We start from the raw sequence: 24,619 nt of genomic DNA on the forward strand, positions 1-24,619 counted from the left end.
AATGTCCATATTACAGAGGAGTAAGTGCTGGATGTCTTGAAACGGGCAAAGGTAGATAAATCCCCAGGACCTGATCAGGTGTACCCGAGAACTCTGTGGGAAGCTAGAGAAGTGATTGCTGGGCCCGTTGCTGAGATATTTGTATCATCGATAGTCACAGGTGAGGTGCCGGAAGACTGGAGGTTAGCTAATGTGGTGCCACTGTTTAAGAAAGGTGGTAAGGACAAGCCAGAGAACTACAGACCAGTGAGCCTGATGTCAGTGATGGGCAAATTGTTTGAGGGACAGGATGTACATGAATTTGGAAAGGCAAGGAATGATTCAGGATAGTCAACGTGGCTTTGTGCATGGGAAATCCTGTCTCACAAACTTGATTGAGATTTTTGAAGAAGTAACAAAGAGGATTGATGAGGGCAGAGCAGCAGATGTGATCTATATGGATTTCAGTAAGGCGTTCGACAAGGTTCCCCATGGGAGACTGATTAACAAGGTTAGATCTCACAGAATACAGGGAGAACTGGCCATTTGGTACCGAACTGGCTCAAAGCTAGTAGACAGAGGGTGGTGGTAGAGGGTTGTTTTTCAGACTGGAGGCCTGTGACCAGTGGAGTGCCACAAGGATCGGTGCTGGGCCCTCTACATTTTGTTATTTACATAAATGATTTGAATGCGAGCATAAGAGGTACAGTTAGTAAGTTTGCAAATGACTCCAAAATTGGAGGTGTAGTGGACAGCGAAGAAGGTTACCTCAGATTACAACAGGATCTTGACCAGATGGGCCAATGGGGTGAGAAACGGCAGATGGAGTTAAATTCAGATAAATGTGAGGTGCTGCATTTTGGGAAAGCAAATCTTAGCAGGACTTATACACTTAATGGTAAGGTCCTGGGGAGTGTTGCTGAACAAAGAGACCTTGGAGTACATGGATGACGTCGCTGTTTTCTGCTCGGATCCGCTGTCCGTGCACAGACTCGTGTGCATCTGCGACCAGTTCGAACGGGCCTCGGGGGCCAAGGTAAACCGAGGCAAGAGCGAGGCCATGCTCTTCGGGAACTGGGCCGACCAATCCTCTATCCCCTTCACCGTCAGGACTGACCACCTGAAGGTGCTGGGTATTTGGTTCGGGGGGGCTGGGGCGTGCGCCAAGACCTGGGAGGAGCGGATCAGGAAGATGAGACAGAAACTAGGCAGATGGGGGCAACGGTCGCTCTCCATCGCGGGAAAAAACCTGGTCATCAGGTGTGAGGTCCTCTCAGTATTGCTATATGTGGCACAGGTCTGGCCTATCCCCAGGACCTGTGCCGCCGCAGTCACCCGGGCCATCTTCCAATTCATTTGGAGATCAAAGATGGACCGGGTCCGAAGAGACTCTATGTACAAAGACCGGTGCAATGGGGGAAAAAACACGCCCAATGCCACCCTCACCCTGATGGCCACCTTTGTGTGTGGCTGCATCAAGCTGTGCGTGGATCCCCGGTACGCAAACACCAAGTGTCACTACGTACTGAGGTTCTACCTGTCCCCGGTGTTGCGAAGGATGGGCCTGGCCTCGCTGCCGCGGAACGCTCCGAGTAGTTGGACCGTTCCGTATCACCTGTCCTTCGTGGAGAAATTTATGAGGAAAAACACCTTTGACCACAAGTCCATCAGGAAGTGGTCAGCACGTAGCGTCCTTGAGACCCTTCGGGAAAAGGAGAGGGCGGATCCTGTCGAGCGGTTCCCTGAGCAGACTGTCAAAGCCATTTGGCAGAATGCCTCATCGCCAGAACTTTCCAACAAGCACCAAGACGTGGCTTGGCTGGTGGTGAGAAGGGCTCTGCCTGTGAGATCCTTTATGCACGCCCGGACTCTCTGCCGCACCGCACGCTGCCCTCGAAGTGGCTGCGGGGGGGACGAGACTGTCACACACCTCCTTCTGGAATGTGCCTATGCAGAGGAAGTCTGGAGAGGAATGCAGTGGTGCTTGTCGAGGTTCGTCCCGAGCAGCGCCGTGACGCGGGACTCCGTGCTCTACGGCCTGTTCCCCGGGACTCACACCGAGACGAACATTAACTGCGCCTGGAGGATCATCAACTCGGTGAAGGACGCTCTCTGGGCGGTCCGAAACCTGTTGATCTTCCAGCTGAAGGAGTTGACCCCGACCGAGTGTTGCAGACTGGCACATTCCAAGGTCCAAGACTACGTGTTGAGGGACGCGCTGAAGCTTGGGGCAGCTGCCGCCAAGGCGCGGTGGGGAAAGACCACCGTGTAAGATCGGCCTGCCGAAAGAAGAACAGGGGGCCCATACAGACGTTTTTTTGGGCTCTGCTGATGCCTCAGCCAAATATATGTATATATACAAGATTGAAAAAATGCACAGGATTGTAAAGGACAAGAATAAAGTCGAATCTGTGTTTGTAAATATGGACATATGTATGGCATGATCCAATGTACAGACCATCAAATCATTTATGAATAAAGTATATTTTTGAAATAAAAAAAAAGAGACCTTGGAGTGCAGGTTCACAGCTCCTTGAAAGTGGATTCGCAGGTAGATAGGATAGTGAAGAAGGCGTTTGGTATGCTTTCCTTTATTGGTCAGAGTATTGAGTACAGGAGTTGGGAGATCATGTTGCGGCTGTATGGGACATTGATTAGTCCACTATTGGAATCTTGCATGCAATTCTGGTCTCCCTCCCATTGGAAATGTGTTGTGAAACTTGAAGGGGCTCAGAAAAGATTTACAAGGCTGTTGACCTATATGGAGAGGCTGAACAGACTGGGGCTGTTTTCCCTGGAGCATCTGAGGCTGAGGGGTGACCTCATTGAGGTTTACAAAATTATGAGGGGCATGGATAGGGTAAATAGGCGAAGTCCTTTCCCTGGAGTCGGGGAGTCCAGAACTAGAGGGCATTGGTTTAGGGTGAGAGGGGAAAGATATAAAAGAGACCTACAGGGCAACTTTTGCACACAGAGGTTGGTACAGGTAAGGAATGAGCTGCCAGAGGAAGTGGTGGAGGCTGGTACCAATGCAACATTTAAAAGACATCTGGATTGGTATATGAGTAGGAAGGGTTTGGAGGGATATGGACCGGGTGCTTGCAGGTGGGACTAGATTGGGTTGGGATATCTGGTTGGCATGGATGGGTTGGACCGAAGGTCTGTTTCCATACCGTATATCTCTATGACTCTAAGAGGTGGCAAATGGAGTTTAATTCAAAAAGGTGTGAGGTGATTCACTTAGGAAGGATTAACAGGAATACAGAGCACCGAGCTAATTGTAAGATTCTTGGTAGTGTGGATGAGCAGAGAGATCTCAGTGTCCATGTGCAAAGATGCCTGAAAGTTGCCACCCAGGTTGATAGGGTTGTTAAGAAAGCGTACGGTGTGTTAGCTTTTATTGGTTAGAGGGATTGAGTTTCGGAGCCAGGAGGTCCTGTTGCAGCTGTACAAAACTTGGGTGCGGCTGCATTGGAGTATTGTGTAGACTTGCGGTCGCCACATTATAAGAAGGAGGAGAAAGCATTGGAATGGGTGCAGAAGAGATTTACCAGGATGTTACTTGTATGAAGGGAAGGTCTTATGAGGAAAAGCTGAGGGACTTGAGGCTGTTTTCACTAGAGAGAAGGTTAAGAGATGACTTAATAGAGACATACAAGATGATCAAAGGATGAGATGATGGACAGTGAGAGCCTCTTTCCTCAGATGGTGATGGCTAGCAGAAGCGGACATGGCTTTAAACTGAGGAATGATAGATATAGGACAGATGTCAGAGGCAGATTCTTTACTCGGAGAGCAGTAAAGGTCAGTAATGCCCTGCCTGCAACAATAGTAGAACTCGCCAACTTTAAGGGCATTTAAATGGTCATTGGATAAATATATAGATGACAATGGAATAGATGGGCTTTAGATCAGTTTCACAGGTCAACGCAACATCCAGGGCCAAATACTGCACTGTATTATTCTATGTTCTACGTTCTAAATTTGTGATATTATAGACTTCAGAACTTTAATAACTGTTAATGGATTGAACAAAGATGAACTGTCATACACGGAAAGAAGAAGCAATAACTCTTGTCTGGAATAAACTATTAAGGGACAAGAGCAAATGTATATTGGAATTGAAAGCAATTACCATGTCTAGGAACAGAGGGAGTAGAAGCGACATGAACAAAGCTGGTTTGACATCCGCATGATAACTGGCTGCTTTATGCCTCAAGGAAAACTGATTGCCCTATAGAATAATTTAAAGAGTTAACTGCAAGAAATCTGTGTTTTCAAACAGACAGATAAGGCCAAATGCAACAAGGAACGAGGAAGCTACTTCTGATAAGAAGTCCAGCTGCAGACTTGCAGTAATTTGGATGAAACAGCATTAAAAAAAAATCATAAATAATATCGTATATAGACTTGAAGGATGAAGATCTATGTAAGAAGCCGACTTCAGAACTCCCTCTTTAGCAGAATTTTGAAGAACAACACTGCACAAGGATTCAACATTGGACACTTCCAGAAACAGATACTAATGGTGGAATCATGGCCAAGTTCTATCATTATTTGGATAAAAGCCAAGTTAAATTGTGAGGCTTAACTTGCTTACTTGAAGGATCTTATTTTGGTTGCTACATGCAATAAAGTTTAAATCATTATTTCAGTAGTTGATTGTCTATGAGATTTCTTAATACTTAGTCAAATTAAAGGTAATTTGCGGTGATTTATTCACAACAAATTGCTTCCGGTACTACATTTGGAAAACTGAAAACAGTTTCATTTTCCACTCTCCGCTTATATTTGCTTCAGATCCCCAAATTAATCGTTATTAATTACCTGTCCATATTATATTTTCTTCTTCATTCCCTTCATCTGATCAGATGAGAACCAAAGTATATTATTCAAGATTATCTTCCTGTTAGCATTGCACCAAAACACAGCCCTACCAATCTGCTTCACTGACTATTGAACCACCAGGAAACATATACATACATACACATAGATTTTAGAAAGCATCTATTACCTGCGGCAAAACTTTGGAAAACTCAAAGTTTTGAATTTGTTCTGTAAAAAGGCAATTTCACGAAAACAGGGTTGTAGGAAGGGAAAGCAGTAATTGGAGATCCTGTGTTTTGAAATAATTCTCTGGGCACATGATGGAAAATCTTCAAAATTTCTACCCCAACTGTCTAGGCAAGTATATGAAAGTACTGGATTAGTGGTGCTGGAAGAGCACAGCAGTTCAGGCAGCATCCAATGAGCAGCGAAATCGACGTTTCAGGCAAAAGCCCTTCATCAGGAATAAAGGCAGTGAGCCTGAAGCATGGAGAGATAAGCTAGAGGAGGGTGGGGGTGGGGAGAGAGTAGCATAGAGTACATGGGTGAGTGGGGGAGGAGATGAAGGTGATAGGTCAAGGAGGAGAGGGTGGAGTGGATAGGTGGAAAAGAAGATAGGCAGGTCGGACAAGTCAAGGAGACAGTAACTGAGCTGGCAGTTTGAAACTAGGATGAGGTGGGGAAGTGGAAATGAGGAAGCTGTTGAAGTCCACATTGATGCCCTGGGGTTGAAGTGTTCCGAGGCGGAAGATGAGGCATTCTTCCTCCAGGCGTCTGGTGGTGAGGGAGCGGCGGTGAAGGAGGCCCAGGACCTCCATGTCCTCGGCGGAGTGGGAGGGGGAGTTGAAATGTTGGGCCACGGGGCGGTTTGGTTGATTGGTGCGGGTGTCTCGGAGATGTTCCCTAAAGCGCTCTGCTAGGAGGTGCCCAGTCTCCCCAATGTAGAGGAGACCACATCAGGAGCAACGGATACAATAAATGATATTGGTGGATGCGCAGGTGAAACTTTGATGGATGTGGAAGGCTCCTTTAGGGCCTTGGATAGAGGTGAGGGAGGAGGTGTGGGCACAGGTTTTACAGTTCCTGCGGTGGCAGGGGAAAGTGCCAGAATGGGAGGGTGGGTCGTAGGGGGGTGTGGACCCGACCAGGTAGTCACGGAGGGAACGGTCTTTGCGGAAGGTGGAAAGGGGTGGGGAGGGAAATATATCCCTGGTGGCGGGGTCTTTTTGGAGGTGGCGGAAATGTCGGTGGATGATTTGGTTGATGCGAAGGTTTGTAGGGTGGAAGGTGAGCACCAGGGGCGTTCTGTCCTTGTTACGGTTGGAGGGGTGGGGTCTGAGGGCGGAGGTGCGGGATGTGGACGAGATGCGTTGGAGGGCATCTTTAACCACGTGGGAAGGGAAATTGCGGTCTCTAAAGAAGGAGGCCATCTGGTGTGTCCTATGGTGGAACTGGTCCTCCTGGGAGCAGATACGGCGGAGGCGGAGAAATTGGGAATACGGGATGGCATTTTTGCAAGAGATAAGGTGGAAGTACATGAAAGTACCCAAACACAGATCAGATGCTTGTTTTATTGTTGTCAGTATATTGGACATATCATAGGCCTATTTCTAGGTTTTATAAAACTGTAGAGTTAATACCAAAATAGTCAATGTCTGGGCTATAAGCCACAGAATCTATTTGTAAACAGTAAGTTGATTGTAAGCAATTGCAAAAACTAACAGTGGTTAACTAAAATTCAAAGTAACATCATAGTTAAGATGTCATCAACAAAAGCTTTATTGAGTCCTCAGGCCATCTTCCTGGTGGTCTTAGGTGAAACTACTTTCTGAGAGATAGAATTTTCAGCGTGTTTTGAAGCATAAGTTTAGCCATGTTCTAACTGAATGGTTTTAGGGATTGAATAATCTCCAACCATTCTTAATGATCTTTTTGACCAGGACAAAGAAAATCAGAAAGTTGATTTCTCGTATTTCCATCAAGATATCAAATTTTCCTTGGGCTTAACAGAACCTTGCGTCCCAGAAATGGCTGGCAGGTAATATGAGACGTATGCAAATACTTCTCTTCAAAGATGCAAAGCGAGCAATAACCCAATTATTGAATACTGTATCCATTACTTTTGCTTCTAATTTGATAATTGCATTTAAGTGTTCAGGAAACCAACACACCCAATTCGTTTCAATAGATATTTGAACTCCTCTCCAAATGTAACTCTTGCATTGCAACTACACCTCTCAGATCATTGCCCACTATATACTGAGCAAAGTCACGAATGGGCCTGAGGCTGTTAATTTTGATACTGAAAACATTTTACATAAATGAGTTAAATGAGAATAGAGAAGGCATGGTTAGTAAGTTTGCAGATGACACCAAAATTGGGGGTTGAGAGAACAGTGAAGAAGAATATCTAAAATTACAAAGAGATTTTGATCAATTGGGTCAATGGGCTGAGGAGTGGCAGATAGAGTTTAATTTGGATAAATGGAAGATATAGGATTTTGGTGAAACAAACAAGGGCAGGACATATTCAATTAAAGTAGGGCCTTGGATCGTGTTGTAAAACAGACCTAGGGGTCATGTACACAATTCTTTGAGGTTTGTGTCACTTGTAGAAAGGGTGGTTAAGAAGCTGTTTGGCTTCATTGCTCAGACCTTTGAATATAGGGGTTTGAATATAGGTTGTACAGGATATTGGTGAGGCCTCTTCTGGAGTTCTGACCTGTTTCTTGGAAAGATATCATTAAGTTAGAGAGGGTTCAGAAAGGATATTGCTGGGAATGAATGGTTCCAGTTACAAGGAGAGGTTGGGTAGGCCGAGACTTTTTTCACTGGAGTGTAGGAGGTTGAGGGGTGAACTTCTAAAGGTTTATAAAATCGTGATGGATGGCAGGTGTCTTTTCCCTAAAGTTAGGGATTTTAAGGCTGGGAGCATGTTTTTAAGATGAGAAGAGAAAGATTTAAAAAAAACATGAAGGCCAACTTTTTTACACAGAGAGTGGTTCGTATGAATAAAAAACAAAGAAACTTACAGCTAACAGGTCCTTCGGCCCTCCAAGCCTGCACCGATCCAGATCCTCTATCTAAACCTGTTGCCTATTTTCCAAGGATCCATATTCCTCTGCTCCTTACCCATTCATGTATCTGTCTAGATATATCTTAAAAGGCGCTGTTGTGCCTGCCTCTACCACCTCCGCTTGCAACACATTCCAGGCACCCACCACCCTCTGCATAAAGAACTTTCCATGTGTATCTCTCTTAATCTTTTCCTCTTTCACCTTGAACTCATGACCCCTAGAAATTCAGTTCCCCTCCGCTATCCACCCTGTCAATACCTATCATAATTTTTCAGACCTCAATCAGGTCACCCCTCAACCTCCGTCTTTCTAATGAAATTAATTCTAATCTACTCAACCTCTCTTCATAGCTAGCATCCTCCATACCAGACATCCTGGTGAATCTCCTCTGCACCCTCTCTAAAGCATCTACATCCACGCGGTAGTCCTATACATCTGTAACATCACCTGTCAACTCTTGTATTTAATACCCTGTCTGATGAAGGAAAACATGTTGTATGCCTTCTTTACCACTCAATCAACCTGCATTGCCACCTTCAGGGTACAAGAGACCTGAAAACCCAGTTCTTGCTGTATATCAATTTTTCCTAGGGCTTTTCCATTTACTACATTGTTTGCTCTAGAATTGAACCTTCCAAAATGTATAACCTCACATTTGCATGGATTGAACTCCATCTGCCATTTATCTACCTAATTCTCCAATCTATCTATATTCTACTGTATTCTCTGACAGTCTTCTTCACTGTCCACTACTCCAATCTTAGTGTCATCTGCAAACTTGCTAGTCAGACCACCTATGCCTTCCTACAGATCATTTATGTAGATAACAAACAACACTGGTCACAGTTCTCCATTTTAAGAAACTCCCTTCCACTAATACTCTCTGTCTCCTGTTGTACTGTCTCTATCCATCTAGCCAGTACACCCTGGACTCCATGCGACTTCACTTTCTCCATCAGCCTACCATAGGGAACCTTATCTAATGCCTTACTGAAGTCCATGTATATGACATCTACAGCCCTTCCCTCATCAATCAACATTGTCACTTCCTCAAAGAATTCTACTAAGCTGGTAAGACATGACCTTCCCTGCACAAAAACCATGCTGCCTATCAGTGATAAGCTCATTTTGTTCCAAATGTAAATAGATCCTATCCCTCAGTATCTTCTCTAGCAGCTTTCCTACCACTGACAACAGGCTCACTGGTCTATAATTACCTGGATTATCCTTGCTACCCTTCTTAAACAAGGGGACATTAGCAATTCTCCAGTCCTCCAGGACCTCACCTGTGTTCAAGGATGCTGCAAAGACATCTGTTAAGGCCCCAGCTACTTCCTCTCTCACATCTCTCAAAAATGTGCAATAGATCCCATCTGGACCTAGGGACTTGTCCACCTTAATGCCTTTTAGAATACTTAATAGTTCCTCCCTCCTTATACTAACTTGACCTCGAGTAATCAAACATCTATCCCTAAACTCAACATTTGTCGTATCCCTCTCCATGGTGAATATTGACGCAAAGTACTTATTAAGATTCTCACCCATTTTCTCTGACTCCACACATAATTTTCCTTTGTCCTTAAGTGAGCCAACTATTTCTCTAGTTACCCTCTTGCTCCTTATAAATGAATAAAAGACTTTGGGATTTTCCTTAGTCCTGTCTGCTAAAGGTATTTTATGACCCTTTTAGCCTTCTTAATTCCTCATTTCAGATTGGTCCTACTTTCTTGATTTTCTTCCAAAGCTTCACCTATTTTCAGTCACCTAAACCTTATGTATGCTTCCTTTTCCTCTTAGCTAGTCTCACATTTTCACCTGTCATCCATGGTTCCCTAATTTTGCCATTTCTATCCCTCATTTTCACAGAGGCATGTCTATCCTGCACTCTAATCAACCTCTCTTTAAAAGCCTCCCACATATCAAATGTGGATTTACCCTCAAACAGCTGCTCCCAATCCCCACAGTCCCCAACTCCTGCCGGATTTTGTTATAGTTGGCCTTCCCTCAATTTAGCATTCTTCCTTTAGGATCACTCTTGTCTTTGTCCATGAGTATTTTAAAACTTATGGAATTGTGATCACTATTCCCAAAGTAATCCCCTACTGAAACTTCAACCACCTAACTAGGGTAATTCCCCAACACCAGGTCCAGTATGACTCCTTCCCAAGTTGGACTGTATGTGAAATGAATTCCAGGGGAAGTAGTGGATGCAGGTACAGTTACAATGTTTGGATGAGTACATGAATAAGAAATGTTTGGAAAGATATGGACCAAGCATGGGTGGGACTAGTTTCATCTGGGACTTTGATCGACATGGATTGGTTGGACCAAAAAGTATGTTTCCATGTTGCGTGACTCCGTGATTGCTATGACTCTATAAATGCACAAAATACTTTAAATTACCTTGGAAAGGTATTTCAGCAACAGATAAGCAAGCCATTTCACATTGTTACCATGCCATAGCAACAGGAATAGTAATTTCCACCAATGGAATGCTGCTGTAGAAGTAAACTGACATTTTGTCTACCACGCAGATAAATAATGTTGTCTGAGGTTTTCCTGTCCATGTTTGCCAGATATGTAGGATTTAAGTCTCAGAGAGGGGAATCCAAAACTAGAGAGCATAGGTTAAGGTGAGAGGGAAAAGATTTGCAAGGGACCTGAAGGGCAACTTTCTAACGTAGAAGGTGATGCACGCATGAAACAAACTACCAGAGGAAGTGGTGTAGGTGGGTACAGTTACAACATTTAAAATGCATCTGGATGGATACATGAATAGGAAGGGTTCAGGTGGATATGGGACAAATGCTGGCCAATGGGACTATATTAGTTTAGGATATCTGATTAGTGTGGATGAGTGGGCCTGCAGGGTCTGTTTCCATGCTGTACAACTCTATGGCCAGTTGATATATCAAAGTAGTATGATCCATCAATGGTTTGAAATAGAATATAAACATCATTGAACCAGGCTGTGCTTGCACACTTAAAGAATGAGGTCCACCATTAGTTATGATTCTACAATTGGACAGCACTTACTCAATAATCTTAAAATGTTGAAAGAACGACACTAACAATCAGCCAGCTTCACAATGTAATTCACTAATGAATTTAAACAAAAGCTTTGTGGATGTTCCCTGATGCACTGTCCATGGCACAACTCAACCAGTCTGAGTCTACTCGCCAAACAATCAGAGTCTACTTGTCAACAGATCAGGACAATTTTCTCATGCAGTGTAAAGTAATATTCCTTTTGATATTTAGTATTATTGTATCTATCCTGATAAATGCAAAATGAAAAGATTCAACAGCAAGTCTCTTTGTTCAGTAATACTGTATACAATTGGAAAATCTCAATCCTGTCACCAACCTATCACAATAATATTTATGGCAATGAGTCATTTCATGTAAATCAATGAATGCCATGCTACAGAAGGCAGGAGGTTCGTGAATTGGGGCAAATGGGAATCCTATGTTGCTGTAAGGTGATGGGGGTTCTAAGGGTTAAGAGATACAGGCAAAGAGAGGAAAAGAGAATAAGTAGATATTTTAGCCCAGAAATAGTCCATCTGGCTGATTTAGTTTGTGTTGGTGTGCTTTCTCTCCTGCAAAATAAACTTATAAATAACAAATTATAAATATAATTTTTTACCTTAATTTAAAATATCCCAAGGTAGCTCACAGGAGCACTATAAAGCAAAATTAAATGCCAATTCACGCAAGACAATATCACAGCCGTTGTCAAAAGCCTGGTCAAGGACATGAGTTTAAGCAGAGTACTGAAAGAAAAAAAATCCGAGATCCTAGCTCCAGAGAACTGAAGACATGCTTGCTACTGGTGAAATGATTAAAATCAGGCTCAGAATAAACTGAGTTCAGACATCTCACGGGGTTGTGGGAGTGGAGAATGTTATAGAGGCCAAGGAGGGATTTCGAACAAAAGGATGAGTACTTTGAATTCAAGAATGAAAGACGCATCAAGGAGTGTCTGCACTTCTGAAACAGGAACCCAGATTTAAAAAAAACAAAACCAAAAAAAATTACACCAGTGGCTGTCTTGTGGTGTAGTGGTAATGTCCCTACCTGGAGGCCTGGATTCAAGTCCCACCTGCTCCAGAGGTGGGCAATAACAGGCTGATTAGAGACAGGTGAATATCAAAAAAAGGTATCAAGGAATGCTATAGCACTCAAACAAAAATCAATTTGCCCCATTGAGTCTGTGCTGTTCTTTTGACCTCAAACTAAATAAATGTGTTATAATTGATGAAATAACCCCACGAAGGCCAGTATCCAATCATCAATGCACCCTTTACTTACACATTCATAATGCATGGCACTGATCCAGATAGCCAGAGTTGGGTCCTGGAATGAGCAGAACTCCTGACGTGTTTTTAAAAAATAAGGGGTATGCCATTCAGGGCTAAGATGAGGAAGAATTTCTTCACTCAGACAGTTCTGAACCTGTGGAATTCTCTATCACAGAAAGGTGTTGGTGCCAGTTTGTTAGATATATTCAAGAGGGAGCTGGACTTGGCCCTTGTGGCTAAAGGAATCAAAGGGTATGGAGAGAAAATGGGGGGCGGGCATACTGAAATTGCATGATCAGCCATGATTATATTGAATGGTAGTGCAGGCTGAAGGGTCTACCCCTGTACTTATTTTCAATATCTGTTAGCCAGGAATCCCTCATTGGACCAGGTTGATAAAAATAGATGAATATTTTTTAAAACTATCAAGGAATGCTACAGCACACACAAAAATTGCCCCATTGAGTTCTGCTGTTCTTTTGACCTCAAACTAAATTAATGTTTTATGGTTGATGAAATAACTCAGCGAAGGCCAGTATCCCATTATCAATGCCCACTTTGTTGACACATTCATAATGCATGACACTGACCCAGCTAGCCCAGAGCTGGGTCCTGGAGTGTTCCCTCCTTGATGTCCACCTGACTGACCTTGTTCCAATTGCTACAGTTGGGCCCCTCTGTGTGTGTGTGTGTGTGTGTTTTGTTGTTGACAAAACCAGTGTCCCATTATGATTTCATTGACAAAAGGTAATTTTCTCCCTCATCCCACACGGTTTGTGGAAACCTGCTTATCGCAAAATGGATGCCACTTTTTTTTCCCCCCCCACAAAACACAACAAGGATTGTATATTTAACGTGGTCCGCCACGCGGTTTTGGGGAGGCCAGGAATAGCGCTGCTATGTCTTCCTTTTCTAGAACTTGCTCCGGGCGCGATTGGTTCCAGGCCCCCTGGGCTACGCGGCCCCTTTAAATAGGCCACTGACCGAGGACTCTAGGGGAGGCGGTGCTATTGTTGCTCTGGGTCTGGGTTCGGGTTCTCATAGGCCGGTGGCTGGAGGTAAGTGAGCTCGGTGTTTACCTGAGCGTGCGGCACGTTCGGACAGGCTGTCCCGCTCCATTGAGGATCGCTAACGGTCACTACGCGGAGCGCGAGCTCGGCCGGTTGCCCCTGGTTACCGAGCCCGAGGCCTGCTCTGGTTGCTCTTGGTTACCGGGGCCTGCGCTGTATTTTGACGGGCAATGTCCCTTCCTTTTGTGAAGGCCTGGTTTGGGTTGGTGCTGGGATTAGTCGGGAAGGATGGTGGAAGCCCCCTTCATGCGGTTCGACAGGATCCCAGCCCCTCGACGCGAACTCGTCACCTTTTATAGAGCCGTGCCTTCCCTGCGGTCCTATTGGTACCTTGTACGACTTGACTGAAAACGAACTTGCATTTCCATTACGCCTTTCTGAACCTTCAGGACGTCCCAAAGCGTTTTGCAACCAGTAAGGTGTTTTTAAAGTGCGGTCGTTTGTTTTGGTTTGGGAGATGTGTTGGCTTTTTTTATTATCTGTGCACAGCAAGATCTCACAATTAGCCATTTGTCAACGACCAAGCAGTCTGCTTTTCAGTGATGTCGATTTCGAAATAGATGTTTGAACGGATTCTGGGGTTTTCCAGGTTCATAGACTTTTTCCCTCCCTGTGTTTTTGGGATGCTGGGGGAGGGGGGGGGGGGGGGTGGGGAGATGGATGAGGTTGAACAAGTCGGCGGAGGGTCATTGCTAGTTCTGGATCACAGGTCTTCAGTGTTACTGCTGGACTGTTGTCAGTACCCATTGCGTTTGGTGCATCCAGTGCACTCAACCATTTCTTGATTTCATGCAAAGTGAGTCAAATTGACTGAGAACTGCATGATGAGGTCCAAATGGGCATTTGGCATTTCCAGTTGTTGTCTGTTGTGGGAAGAGCTTAACTAGAGGTAGTCAATAAATGTGTCATAAAGAAATCCAGTAATGTGATGTGTAGCTGGCTACCATAGGAGCGGTTGAAAGCTAAAAGTATAGATACATTTGACAAGCATGTGAGGGAAATGTGAATACTGTGTTTAAACAATGAACAGTGGGAGACTCTCCAGTGGGTTAGAAATGCTGGCAAGGACTGATTGGGTTAAACAGCCTATTTCTTTTCTCAGATGGGTGCAAGAGTTCACATTTGGAAGATCATTGTGGCTTCAGTGTAACACCCCTTCCAAAACTTGTATCTCAAACAATCTGTTGCTACTGTGTTATTTCCCTGAGTGTGTCATTTGGGGGTTCTGTGCTTGTGTCTCAGTATTGGAACTTGTATCCCCAATTTTTGGTGTGAGGTAAAAATGTATTTATTATACTAAGTTTGCATCTCCTCTGCTTCCTCAGACTTTAAAAATGTTAGAAATCTGAAGTAAGATATCAAGATGTTGTCTATTTTCTCTGCACATGGACAACTTTTCTCAGCTCCAGAGAAAAAAATTTAATGTGTATCCCTTAGTATATCCCTAAAATGTTAATTTATCTTTTTAAAAGAATGCTGCAGATCTCCTGTGAACATTCCACTTCCAACATTTTTCTGTTGCCATTCAGCTTCTTTAACTCTCTACCAGTCATCTGGCAAGATAAGCTTATAGTGCCACAAGAAGGGGTTTCCAGGATTTTGACATTTTGTGAGGTCAAAAGTCAGCTTGACATGTAGCTTGGAAGGGAGCTTGAACTTGGTGTTCCTATGTATCAGCTCCCTTTGCCTTTTTTTGTGTTAGAGGTTATAAGTTTGGAAGATGTTGAAAGAGCCTTAGTGAGTTATTGCAACAAATCTTGTATAAGGCAAATACTGCTGCCATTGTGCTTAGGTGGTTGAGGGACTAAAGTCAACAGATCGGGCACTGATCAAGTAAGCTGGTTTGTTCTGAATGGGGTTTAGCTTCCTGGCAAGTGCATATCCAGGCAAGTGAAAAATATTCTACCATGTGTCTGATTTTGTGGCTTGTAGATAGTGGGTAATATTTGATAAGCCAAGGACGGTTTACGACTACAAAATTACTAGTCCCTGATTCGCTCTTGTGACCAGAGTGTTTATATAGCTCAATTCAAGTCAAAGATTCTGAAAAATGATAGACCTCTATGTTGATGATGGAAATTTTGGTGATTGCAATGTTTGAATGTCAAATGTGGATAGTTAGTTTCTCTCTGGAGATGGCAAGTAGGATCGAGTATTAATCAGTCCGAGCCTGACTCTTGTTCTAGTTTTGCTGCATATGGGCGTGTACTTGAGTTGCAAATGGTACTATATACTGTAACCATTGGTGAACATCCCCACTTCTGATTGATGGAACATGACTGAAGCAACGGAAAGGTGTTGTCCTGAGGCACTGCTGGGCTGAGATGATTGATCTCCAACACCCATGACCATCTTTTGGTGCTGTGTATGATTCCATAAGTTTCAACCAAACTATCCCCAACCCCCCCTTCCTTTCCTCCCCTTATGAATAGATCAGTGATTGTCAACGACCTTGAAGAGTTCACATAGAATCATAGAGATGATCTTTGTTTTTGTTTTTCATTCCATCTTTTGATCCCAGCTGTAATGAGGTCAAGAGCCAAATGACCTTGGCAAAATCCAAACTAAGCATCTGTGAGGCAATTATTGCTACGTAAATGCTGCTTAATGGCCACTGCCAATAATATCTTCCATCTCTTGATCTAGAGTAGATGTTGGGAAAATAATTGAGGTTATATTATCCTTTTTTTGTCTGTGTAGACAGAACATACCGGTGCAATCTTCCACAGGCTGAGGATGGTTGCAAGAGCTTCAGCTTTGTCTTCTGCACTGATGTGCTGAGCTCCTCTATCATTGAGGATTTGTCGGGGGGGGTGGGGGCAAGCCTTCTCCTCCTCCGGTTAGTTGTTTAATTACAACTGGACGATGCAGATCAGATCACTCCTTTCACATGGTCAATTAATAGTGAAAAGTAAGTGCTGAACTTGCCATTAGAGGTCATGTCCCATGAATGAATTCTAAATTCGGTTTTGAGGGCTTGAAGATCTTTGGTGATAATTATTTCCTCTTTTTTTTACTGAAAGTTAAAAGAAGTTTACAAAAAATGATGTTTGTGAAAGTACATAATAGTTGTTTAATACATGATCTTAGTATATCATTACATTCAGTTAAGGTAACACAAATTATGCTGAATTTTGAAAAAGAAAATCAGTGATTTACAGATATGATATTAAAACTTTTTTTGCTGTGTTGAAAGAACTGAACCATTTAACAAATGTTTCTACTTTCTGTTAGTCCAATTTCTGTTAGAAAATGCATAAAAATAGACTTGCGCAAGATCCATAAATTGACCTAAATAAGTATGCTTTATGGGTGAGGTATTCATCAAGTATTTTCCAATTCCTTGTTGGATTCAGTAAGCTGACACACACTACAACTTGTGCATTTCAGGTTGGAGCATTGAGTGATCAAAGAAAGCATAGAATGCCCCCTTTGCCAGGTGCAGAACTTGTGCAGACACCTGTCCAGTTATATCGGTATCTCCTTCGATGCTGCAAGCAACTTCCTGCAAAAAACATACAGCAACATTACAAACATGCAGTACGGCAGGTTTGTAAACTGTTGAAGATCTAGTTTTTTGTGTAATGCTTTGGTTTTTTAAAAAAAATAGGCTGTTTTGATTCTCAATTGTCAAGTCTGAAAATGTTGTTGGTGTCTGTAGAAAGAAGGACAGTTGGATAATGGGATATAACAGCACAGAAGAGCATTTTAAAAATGCTCCAATTCCTCCAACTTACAAGGATTTATGATTCTGAACTTTCATTTCTAGCTTTTACACATGATTTGAAATGAAAAATTAGGAAATATGGACATCAGTCTTTTTTTGTATAATTTAAATCTTACTTGGATCCTTCTTCCAAATACAGTAACTTGAATCTGTAGTCCCCCAGTTATTCAATGTCCCCTTCAGTTAACCACTTTCTTGTTTACTTAGAAATTTTGACAATTCTCCTTCTCTGTAATGGAGTCATTTATGCATAATGAATGAATACAATAAGAGTAGCCCATTCAGCACTTTGAGTTTGTTCAACTAATCGACATAGCTGGTCTCTATCTGAGCTACTTTCATACCCTGATCTAGCAAAAAAAATCTATTGATCTCAAAGTGATTGATTGAATTAGAAATGGCTTTTTGCAGAACTGTCTCCCATTTCTACTGACCTTTGCATGAAAAAGCTTTTTCAAACTTCCAAGGAATCTGGTTCTTAGATTCAGGTTATATACCCTTGCTCCAGACTTATCCACACCTGTTAAATACACTCTCCCTATCTCCCTTTTTATGAAATAATTTATGCAGTCCTAAACACCTAAAACAAATTAGATCATCCTATTACAATCTAGGGAATACAATAGCTGTATTTGTGTCCAGTGCCATACAGAAATGAAGTAACTTTTCATGCTATGAGAGTAAAATAGAAATCTGCTGCTTAATATTGAGCAGTTTAGGGTGATCTAGCAGATTGTGGGGGGGGGGGGGGAAAAATCTTTGTTCTGGATGCAACTATAAAGCAAAACTTTATTGCAGTTAATGGCAGAGAGAAGGGTAAATAGAATACAATAAAGGGACAAATCCAGACTGCACTCAGTCTGTGTGCTATTTTATATTGCACAATTAAAACAAAATGCTTTTGGATAATCTGAAATATTCAATAGAGTTCCTGATGTTCCTCACTGCTTTATAAGACATTTGATTAAAAAGCTGATCTTTTTGTGTCGCTGTGCGTGCTCTCGCTGTCTCTCTCTCTCTCTCACTGTCTCGCTCTCTCTCTCTTGCACGCGCTCTCTCTCTCGCTCGCTCTCTCTCTCGCGCTCTCTCTCTCGCGCGCGCGCTTTCTCGCTCTCTCTCGCGCGCGCGCTCTCTCTCTCTCGCTCTCTCTCGCTCTCTCTCTCTCTCGCTCTCTCTCTCGCGCGCGCTCTCTCTCTCGCGCTCGTCGCTCTCTCGCGCGTGCTCTCTCGCGCTCTCTCGCTCTCGCTCTCGCGCTCTCTCGCTCTCGCTCTCTCTCTGTCTCTCTCTCGCGCGCTCTCTCTCTGTCTCTCTCTCGCGCGCGCGCTCTCTCGCTCTGTCGCGCAGCGCGCGCTCTCTCGCTCTCTCTCTCTCGCGCGCGCGCGCTACTCTCGCTCTCTCTCGCGCGCGCGCTCTCTCTCTCTCGCGCTCTCTCTCTTCGCGCGCGCGCGCGCTCTCATCGCTCTCTGTCTCTCTCCTGCGCGCCGCGCTCTCTCGCTCTCTCTCTCGCGCGCGCGCGCGCTCTCTCGCTCTCTCTCTCTCTCGCGCGCGCTCTCTCTCTCGCTCTCTCTCGCGCGCGCTCTCTCTCGCTCTCTCTCTCGCGCGCGCTCTCTCTCGCTCTCTCTCTCGCGCGCGCTCTCTCTCGCTCTCTCTCTCGCGCGCAGCTCTCTCTCGCTCTCTCTCTCGCGCGCGCTCTCTCTCGCTCTCTCTCTCTCGCGCGCTCTCTCTCTGCGCGCGCTCTCTCGTCTCTCTCTCTCTCTCGCGCTCTCTCTCGCTCTCTCTCTCTCGGCCGCGCGCTCTCTCGCTCTCTCTCTCTCGCGCGCGCTCTCTCGCTCTCTCTCTCTCGCGCGCGCTCTCATCGCTCTCTCTCTCGCAGCGCGACGCGCTCTCTCGCTCTCTCGCGCGGCGCGCTCTCTCGCTCTCTCGCTGCGCGCGCTCTCTCGCTCTCTCTCTCCGGCGCCGCGCCTCTCTCGCTCTCTCTCTCGCGCGCAGCTCTCCTCTCGCTCTCTCTCTCTCTCCCGCGCGCGCTCTCTCTCGCTCTCTCTCTCTCTCGCGCGCGCGCTCTCTCGCTCTCTCTCTCTCTCGCGCGCGCGCTCTCTCGCTCTCTCTCTCTCTCGCCGCGCGCGCTCTCTCGCTCTCTCTCTCTCACGCAGCGCGCGCTCATCTCGCTCTCTCTCTCTCTCGCCTGCAGCGCGCTCTCTCGCTCTCTCTCTCTCTCGCTGCGCGCTCGCTCTCTCGCTCTCTCTCTCTCTCGCCGCGCGCGCTCTCTCGCTCTCTCTCTCTCTCGCGCGCGCGCTCTCTAGCTCTCTCGCGGCGCGCGCTCTCTAGCTCTCTCTCTCTCTCGCGCTCTCTAGCTCTCTCTCTCGCGCTCGCGCGGCCCGCCCTCCTCTCGCTCTCTCTCTCTCTCAGCGCGCGCGCTCTTCGCTCTCTCTCTCTCTCGCCGCTAGCGCTCTCTCGCTCTCTCTCTCTCTCGCGCGCGACGCTCTCTAGCCTCTCGCGCGCGCGCGCTCTCTAGCTCTCTCTCTCTCTCGCGCTCTCTAGCTCTCCTCTTCTCTCTCGCGCGCGCCGCTCTCTAGCTCTCTCTCTCTCTCGCGCGCGCGCTCTCTAGCTCTCTCTCTCGCGCGCGCGCTCTCTAGCTCTCCTCCTCTCTCTCGCGCGCGCGCTCTCTAGCTCTCTCGCTCTCTCTCGCGCGCGCTCTCTTCTCTCTCTCTCTCTCTCTCTCTCTCTCTCTCTCGCGCGCGCGCTCTCGCTCTCTCTCTCTCTCTCGCCGCGCGCGCGCTCTCGCACTCTCTCTCTCTCTCAGCGCGCGCGCTCTCGCTCTCCTCTCTCTCGGCTCTCCGCGCGCGCGCTCTCGCTCTCTCTCTCTCTCGCGCGCGCGCTCTCTCGCTCTCTCTCTCTCTCTCGCCGCGCGCGCTCTCTAGCTCTCTCGGCCTCTCGCTCTCGCCTCTCTCTCGCGCGCGCTCTCTCGCTCTCTCTCTCTCTCTCTCGCGGCGCTCTCGCTCTCTCTCTCTCGCTCCTCTCTCGCGCTCTCGCTCTCTCTCCTCTCGCTCTCTCTCTCTCGCGCGCTCTCTGCTCTCTCTCTCTCGCGCCGCGCTCTCTCGCTCTCTCTCTCTCTCGCGCGCGCTCTCGCTCTCTCTCTCTCGCGCGCTTCTCGCTCTCTCTCTCTCTCTCGCGCGCTCTCGCGCTCTCTCTCTCTCGCGCGCTCTCGCTCTCTCTCTCTCGCGCGCGCTCTCGCTCTCTCTCTCTTCGCCGCGCGCTCTCGCTCTCTCTCTCTCTGCGCGCGCTCTCGCTCTCTCTCTCTCGCGCGCGCTTCGCTCTGCTCTCTCTCTCGCTCGCGCGGCTCTCTCGCTCTCCTCTCTCCTCTCGTCGCGCGCTCTCAGCTCTCTCTCTCTCGCGCGCGGCTCTCGCTCTCTCTCTCTCGCGCGCGCTCTCGGCTCTCTCTCTCTCGCGCGCGCTCATCGGCTCTCTCTCTCTCGCGGCGCGCTCTCGCTCTCTCTCTCTCGCGCGCCTCGCTCTCGCTCTCTCTCTCGCGCGCGCTCTCGCTCTCTCTCTCTCGCGCGCGCTCTCTCGCTCTCTCTCGCGCGCGCCGCTCTCGCTCTCTCTCTCGCGCTCTCGCTCTCTCTCTCTCTCTCGCGCTCTCGCTCTCTCTCTCTCTCGCGCGCGCTCTCGCTCTCTCTCTCTCTAGCGCGCGCTCTCGCTCTCTCTCTCTCGCGCTGCGCTCTCGCTCTCTCTCTCTCTCGCAGCGCGCTCTCGCTCTCTCTCCTCTCTCGCGCGCAGCGCCCTTCGCTCTCTCTCTCTCGCGCGCGCGCTCTCGCTCTCTCTCTCTCGCGCGCTCTCGCTCGCTCTCTCTCTCTCTCGCGCGCGCTCGCTCTCTCTCTCTGCGGCTCTCTCTCTCTCTCGCGCGCGCTCGCTCTCTCTCTCTCTCGCGCGCGCTCGCTCTCTCCTCTCTCTCGCGCGCGCTCGCTCTCTCTCTCTCTCTCGCGCGCGCTCGCTCTCTCTCTCTCTCTCGCGCGCGCTCGCTCTCTCTCTCTCTCTCGCGCTGCGCTCGCTCTCTCTCTCTCTCTCTCGCGCGTCGCTCGCTCTCTCTCTCTCTCTCGCGCGCGGCTCGCTCTCTCTCTCTCTCTTCGCGCGCTCTCGCTCTCTCTCTCTCTCGCGCGCGCTCTCGCTCTCTCTCTCTCTCGCGCGCGCTCTCGCATCTCTCTCTCTCTCTCTCGCGCGCTGCTCGCTCTCTCTCTCTCTCTCGCGCGCAGCTCGCTCTCTCTCTCTCGCTCGCGCTCGCTCTCTCTCTCTCTCGCGCTCGCTCTCTCTCTCTCTCTCTCTCGCGCGCGCTCGCTCTCTCTCTCTCTCTCGCGCGCGCTCGCTCTCTCTCTCTCTCTCGCGCGCGCTCGCTCTCTCTCTCTCTCTCGCTGCGCGCTCGCTCTCTCTCTCTCTCTCGCGCTAGCTCGCGCTCCTCTCTCTCTCTCGCCGCGCGCTCCTCTCTCTCTCTCTCTCGCGCGCGCGTCGCTCTCTCTCTCTCTCCTCTCGCGCGCGCTCGCGCTCTCTCTCTCTCTCTCTCGCGCGCGCTCTCGCTCTCTCTCTCTCTCGCGCGCGCGCCTCGCTCTCTCTCTCTCTCGCGCGCGCCTCGCTCTCTCTCTCTCTCGCGCGCGCGCCGCTCTCGCTCTCTCTCGCGCGCGCTCTCGCTCTCTCTCTCTCTCGCGCGCTCTCGCTCTCTCTCTCTCTCGCGCGCGCTCTCGCTCTCTCTCTCTCTCGCGCGCGCTCTCCTCGCTCTCTCTCTCTCTCGCAGCGCTCTCTCGCTCTCGCTCTCTCTCGCGCGATCTCTCGCTCTCGCTCTCTCGCGCGCGCTCTCTCGCTCTCGCTCTCTCTCGCGCGCGCTCTCCTCTCGCTCTCTCTCGCGCGCGCTCTCGCTCTCGCTCTCTCTCGCGCGCGCGCTCTCGCTCTCGCTCTCTCTCGCGCCGCTCTCGCTCTCGCTCTCTCTCGCGCGCGCTCTCGCTCTCTCTCTCTCTCGCGCCGCTCTCGCTCTCTCTCGCGCGGCTCTCGCTCTCGCTCTCTCTCGCGCGGGCTCTCGCTCTCGCTCTCTCTCGCGCGCGCTCTCGCTCTCGCTCTCTCTCGCGCGCGCTCTCGCTCTCGCTCTCTCTCGCGCGCGGCTCTCGCTCTCGCTCTCTCTCGCGCGCGCTCTCGCTCTCGCTCTCTCTCGCGCGGGCTCTCGCTCTCGCTCTCTCTCGCGCGGGCTCTCGCTCTCGCTCTCTCTCGCGCGGGCTCTCGCTCTCGCTCTCTCTCGCGCGCTCTCGCTCTCGCTCTCTCTCCGCGCGGGCTCTCGCTCTCTCGCTCTCTCTCGCGCGGCTCTCGCTCTCGCTCTCTCTCGCGCGCGCTCTCGCTCTCGCTCTCTCTCGCGCGCGCTCTCCGCTCTCGCTCTCTCTCGCGCGCGCTCTCGCTCTCGCTCTCTCTCTCGCGCGCGCTCTCGCTCTCGCTCTCTCTCTCGCGCGGCCTCTCGCTCTCGCTCTCTCTCTCGCGCGCGCTCTCGCTCTCGCTCTCCTCTCGCTCGCGCTCGCTCTCGCTCTCTCTCGCGCGCGCTCTCGCTCTCGCTCTCTCTCGCGCGCGCTCTCGCCCTCGCTCTCTCGCACGCGCTCTCTCGCCCTCGCGCTCTCTGCACGCGCTCTCTCTCGCCCTCTGCGCTCTCTCTCGATCTCTCTCTCTCTCGATCTCTCTCTCTCGATCTCTCTCTCGATCTCTCGCTCTCGCTCTCTCGCTCGCGCTCCTCGCTCTCCTCTCGCGCGCGCTGCTCTCGCTCTCGCTCTCTCGCGCGCGCTCTCGCTCTCGCTCTCTCGCGCGCGCTCTCGCTCTCGCTCTCTCTCGCGCGCGCTCTCGCTCTCGCTCTCTCGCGCGCGCTCTCGCTCTCGCTCTCTCGCGCGCGCTCCTCGCTCTCGCTCTCTCGCGCGCGCTCTTCTCGCTCTCGCGCTCGCTCGCGCTCGCGGCTCTCGCTCATCGCTCTCTCGCGCTCTCGTCTCGCGCTCTCCGCTCTCGCTCTCGTCGCGCGCTCGCGCTCTCGCTCTCTCGCGCGCGCTCTCGCTCTCTCTCTCGCGGCGCGCTCTCTCTCTCGCTCTCTCGCGCGCGCTCTCGCTCTCGCTCTCTCGCGCGCGCTGCTCTCGCTCTCGCTCTCGCTCGCAGCGCTCTCGCTCTCGCTCTCTCTCGCGCGCGCGCTCTCGCTCTCGCTCTCTCTCGCGCGCGCGCTCTCGCTCTCTCTCTCTCTCGCGCGCGCGCTCTCGCTCTCTCTCTCTCTCGCGCGCGCGCGCTCTCGCTCTCTCTCTCTCTCGCGCGCGCGCTCTTCGCTCTCTCTCTCTCTCTCGCGCGCGCGGCTCTCAGCTCTCTCTCTCTCTCTCGCGCGCGCGCTCTCGCTCTCTCTCTCTCTCTCGCGCGCGCGCTCTCGCTCTCTCTCTCTCTCGCGCGCGCGCTCTCGCTCTCTCTCTCTCTCGCGCGCGCGCTCTCGCTCTCTCTCTCTCTCGCGCGCGCGCTCTCGCTCTCTCTCGCGCGCGCGCGCTCTCGCTCTCTCTCTCGTCGCGCGCGCGCTGTCGCTCTCTCTCTCTCTCGCGCGCGCGCGCGCTCTCGCTCTCTCTCTCTCGCGCGCGCGCGCTCTCGCTCTCTCTCTCTCGCGCGCGCGCGCTCTCGCTCTCTCTCTCTCGCGCGCTGCTGCGCTCTCGCTCTCTCTCTCTCGCGCGCGCGCGCTCTCGCTCTCTCTCTCTCGCGCGCGCTGCGCGCTCTCGCTCTCTCTCTCTCGCGCTGCGCGCGCTCTCGCTCTCGCTCTCTCGCGCGCGCGCGCTCTCGCTCTCTCTCTCGCGCGGCTGCTCGCGTCTCGCTCTCTCTCTCGCTCGCGCTCGCTCTCTCTCTCTCGCTCTCGCGCGCTCTCTCTCGCTCTCGCTCTCTCGCTCGCAGCGCGCTCTCTCTCGCTCCGCTCTCTCGCTCGCCGCGCTCTCTCTCTCTCGCTCTCGCGCGCGCTCTCTCTCTCGCTCTCGCGCGCGCTCTCTCTCTCGCTCTCGCGCTGCTCTCTCTCGCGCTCGCTCGCTCTCTCGCTCTCTCGCAGCGCTCTCTCTCTCGCTCTCAGCGCGCGCTCTCTCTCTCGCTCTCGCGCGCAGCTCTCGCTCTCGCTCTCTCGCGCGCTCTCGCTCTCGCTCTCTCGCGCGCGCTCTCTCTCTCGCTCTCCTCGCGCGCGCTCTCTCTCTCTGCTCTCGCGCTCTCTCGCTCTCGCTCTCGCTCTCTGCGCGCGCTCTCGCTCTCGCTCTCGCGCGCGCTCTCTCTCTCGCTCTCGCTCTCTCTCTCGCGCGCTCTCTCACTCTCGCTCTCGCGCGCGCTCTCTTCGCTCTCTCTCTCGCTCTCTCTCGCGCGCGCTCTCTCTCTCGCTCTCTCTCGCGCGCGCTCTCTCTCGCGCGCTGCTCTCGCTCTCGCTCTCGCTCTCTCTCGCGCGCGCTCTCGCTCTCGCTCTCGCTCTCTCTCGCGCGCGCTCTCGCTCTCGCTCTCTCTCTCGCGCGCGCTCTCGCTCTCGCTCTCTCTCGCGCGCGCGCTCTCTCTCTCTCGCTCTCTCGCTCTCTGCTCTCGCTCTCGCTCTCTCTCTCGCTCTCGCTCTCGCTCTCGCTCTCTCTCGCTCTC

General features: G+C 49.8%; 1 protein-coding gene and 1 long non-coding RNA gene across 9 annotated transcripts in view; one reads left to right on the top strand and one right to left on the bottom strand.

Annotated features, from left to right (window-relative positions):
• LOC140491546 (uncharacterized) overlaps positions 1–13,399 on the bottom strand; it is a 152,793-nt gene extending 139,394 nt beyond the window's left edge. Inside the window, exon 1 of the long non-coding RNA XR_011963336.1 lies at positions 13,267–13,399. This is a non-coding gene — a long non-coding RNA (uncharacterized lncRNA). The remainder of the gene's footprint in view (positions 1–13,266) is intronic.
• Positions 12,786–24,619, top strand: part of lyrm9 (LYR motif containing 9) — a 121,103-nt gene continuing 109,269 nt past the window's right edge. For 6 of the 8 annotated variants that reach the window (XM_072589872.1, XM_072589878.1, XM_072589876.1 and 3 more), the window contains exons 1-2: positions 13,514–13,671; positions 16,648–16,806. In XM_072589872.1, the coding sequence (XP_072445973.1) occupies positions 16,681–16,806 (126 nt within the window). In that variant the 5' untranslated portion in view covers positions 13,514–13,671; positions 16,648–16,680. Of the gene's footprint in view, positions 12,935–13,109; positions 13,246–13,513; positions 13,672–16,647; positions 16,807–24,619 lie in introns of those variants that run through there. The other 2 variants (XM_072589874.1, XM_072589873.1) reach the window with 2 other exon arrangements.

This window comes from Chiloscyllium punctatum, chromosome 19 (assembly GCF_047496795.1).
Source record: "Chiloscyllium punctatum isolate Juve2018m chromosome 19, sChiPun1.3, whole genome shotgun sequence".
Classification (NCBI taxonomy): Eukaryota; Metazoa; Chordata; class Chondrichthyes; order Orectolobiformes; family Hemiscylliidae; genus Chiloscyllium; species Chiloscyllium punctatum.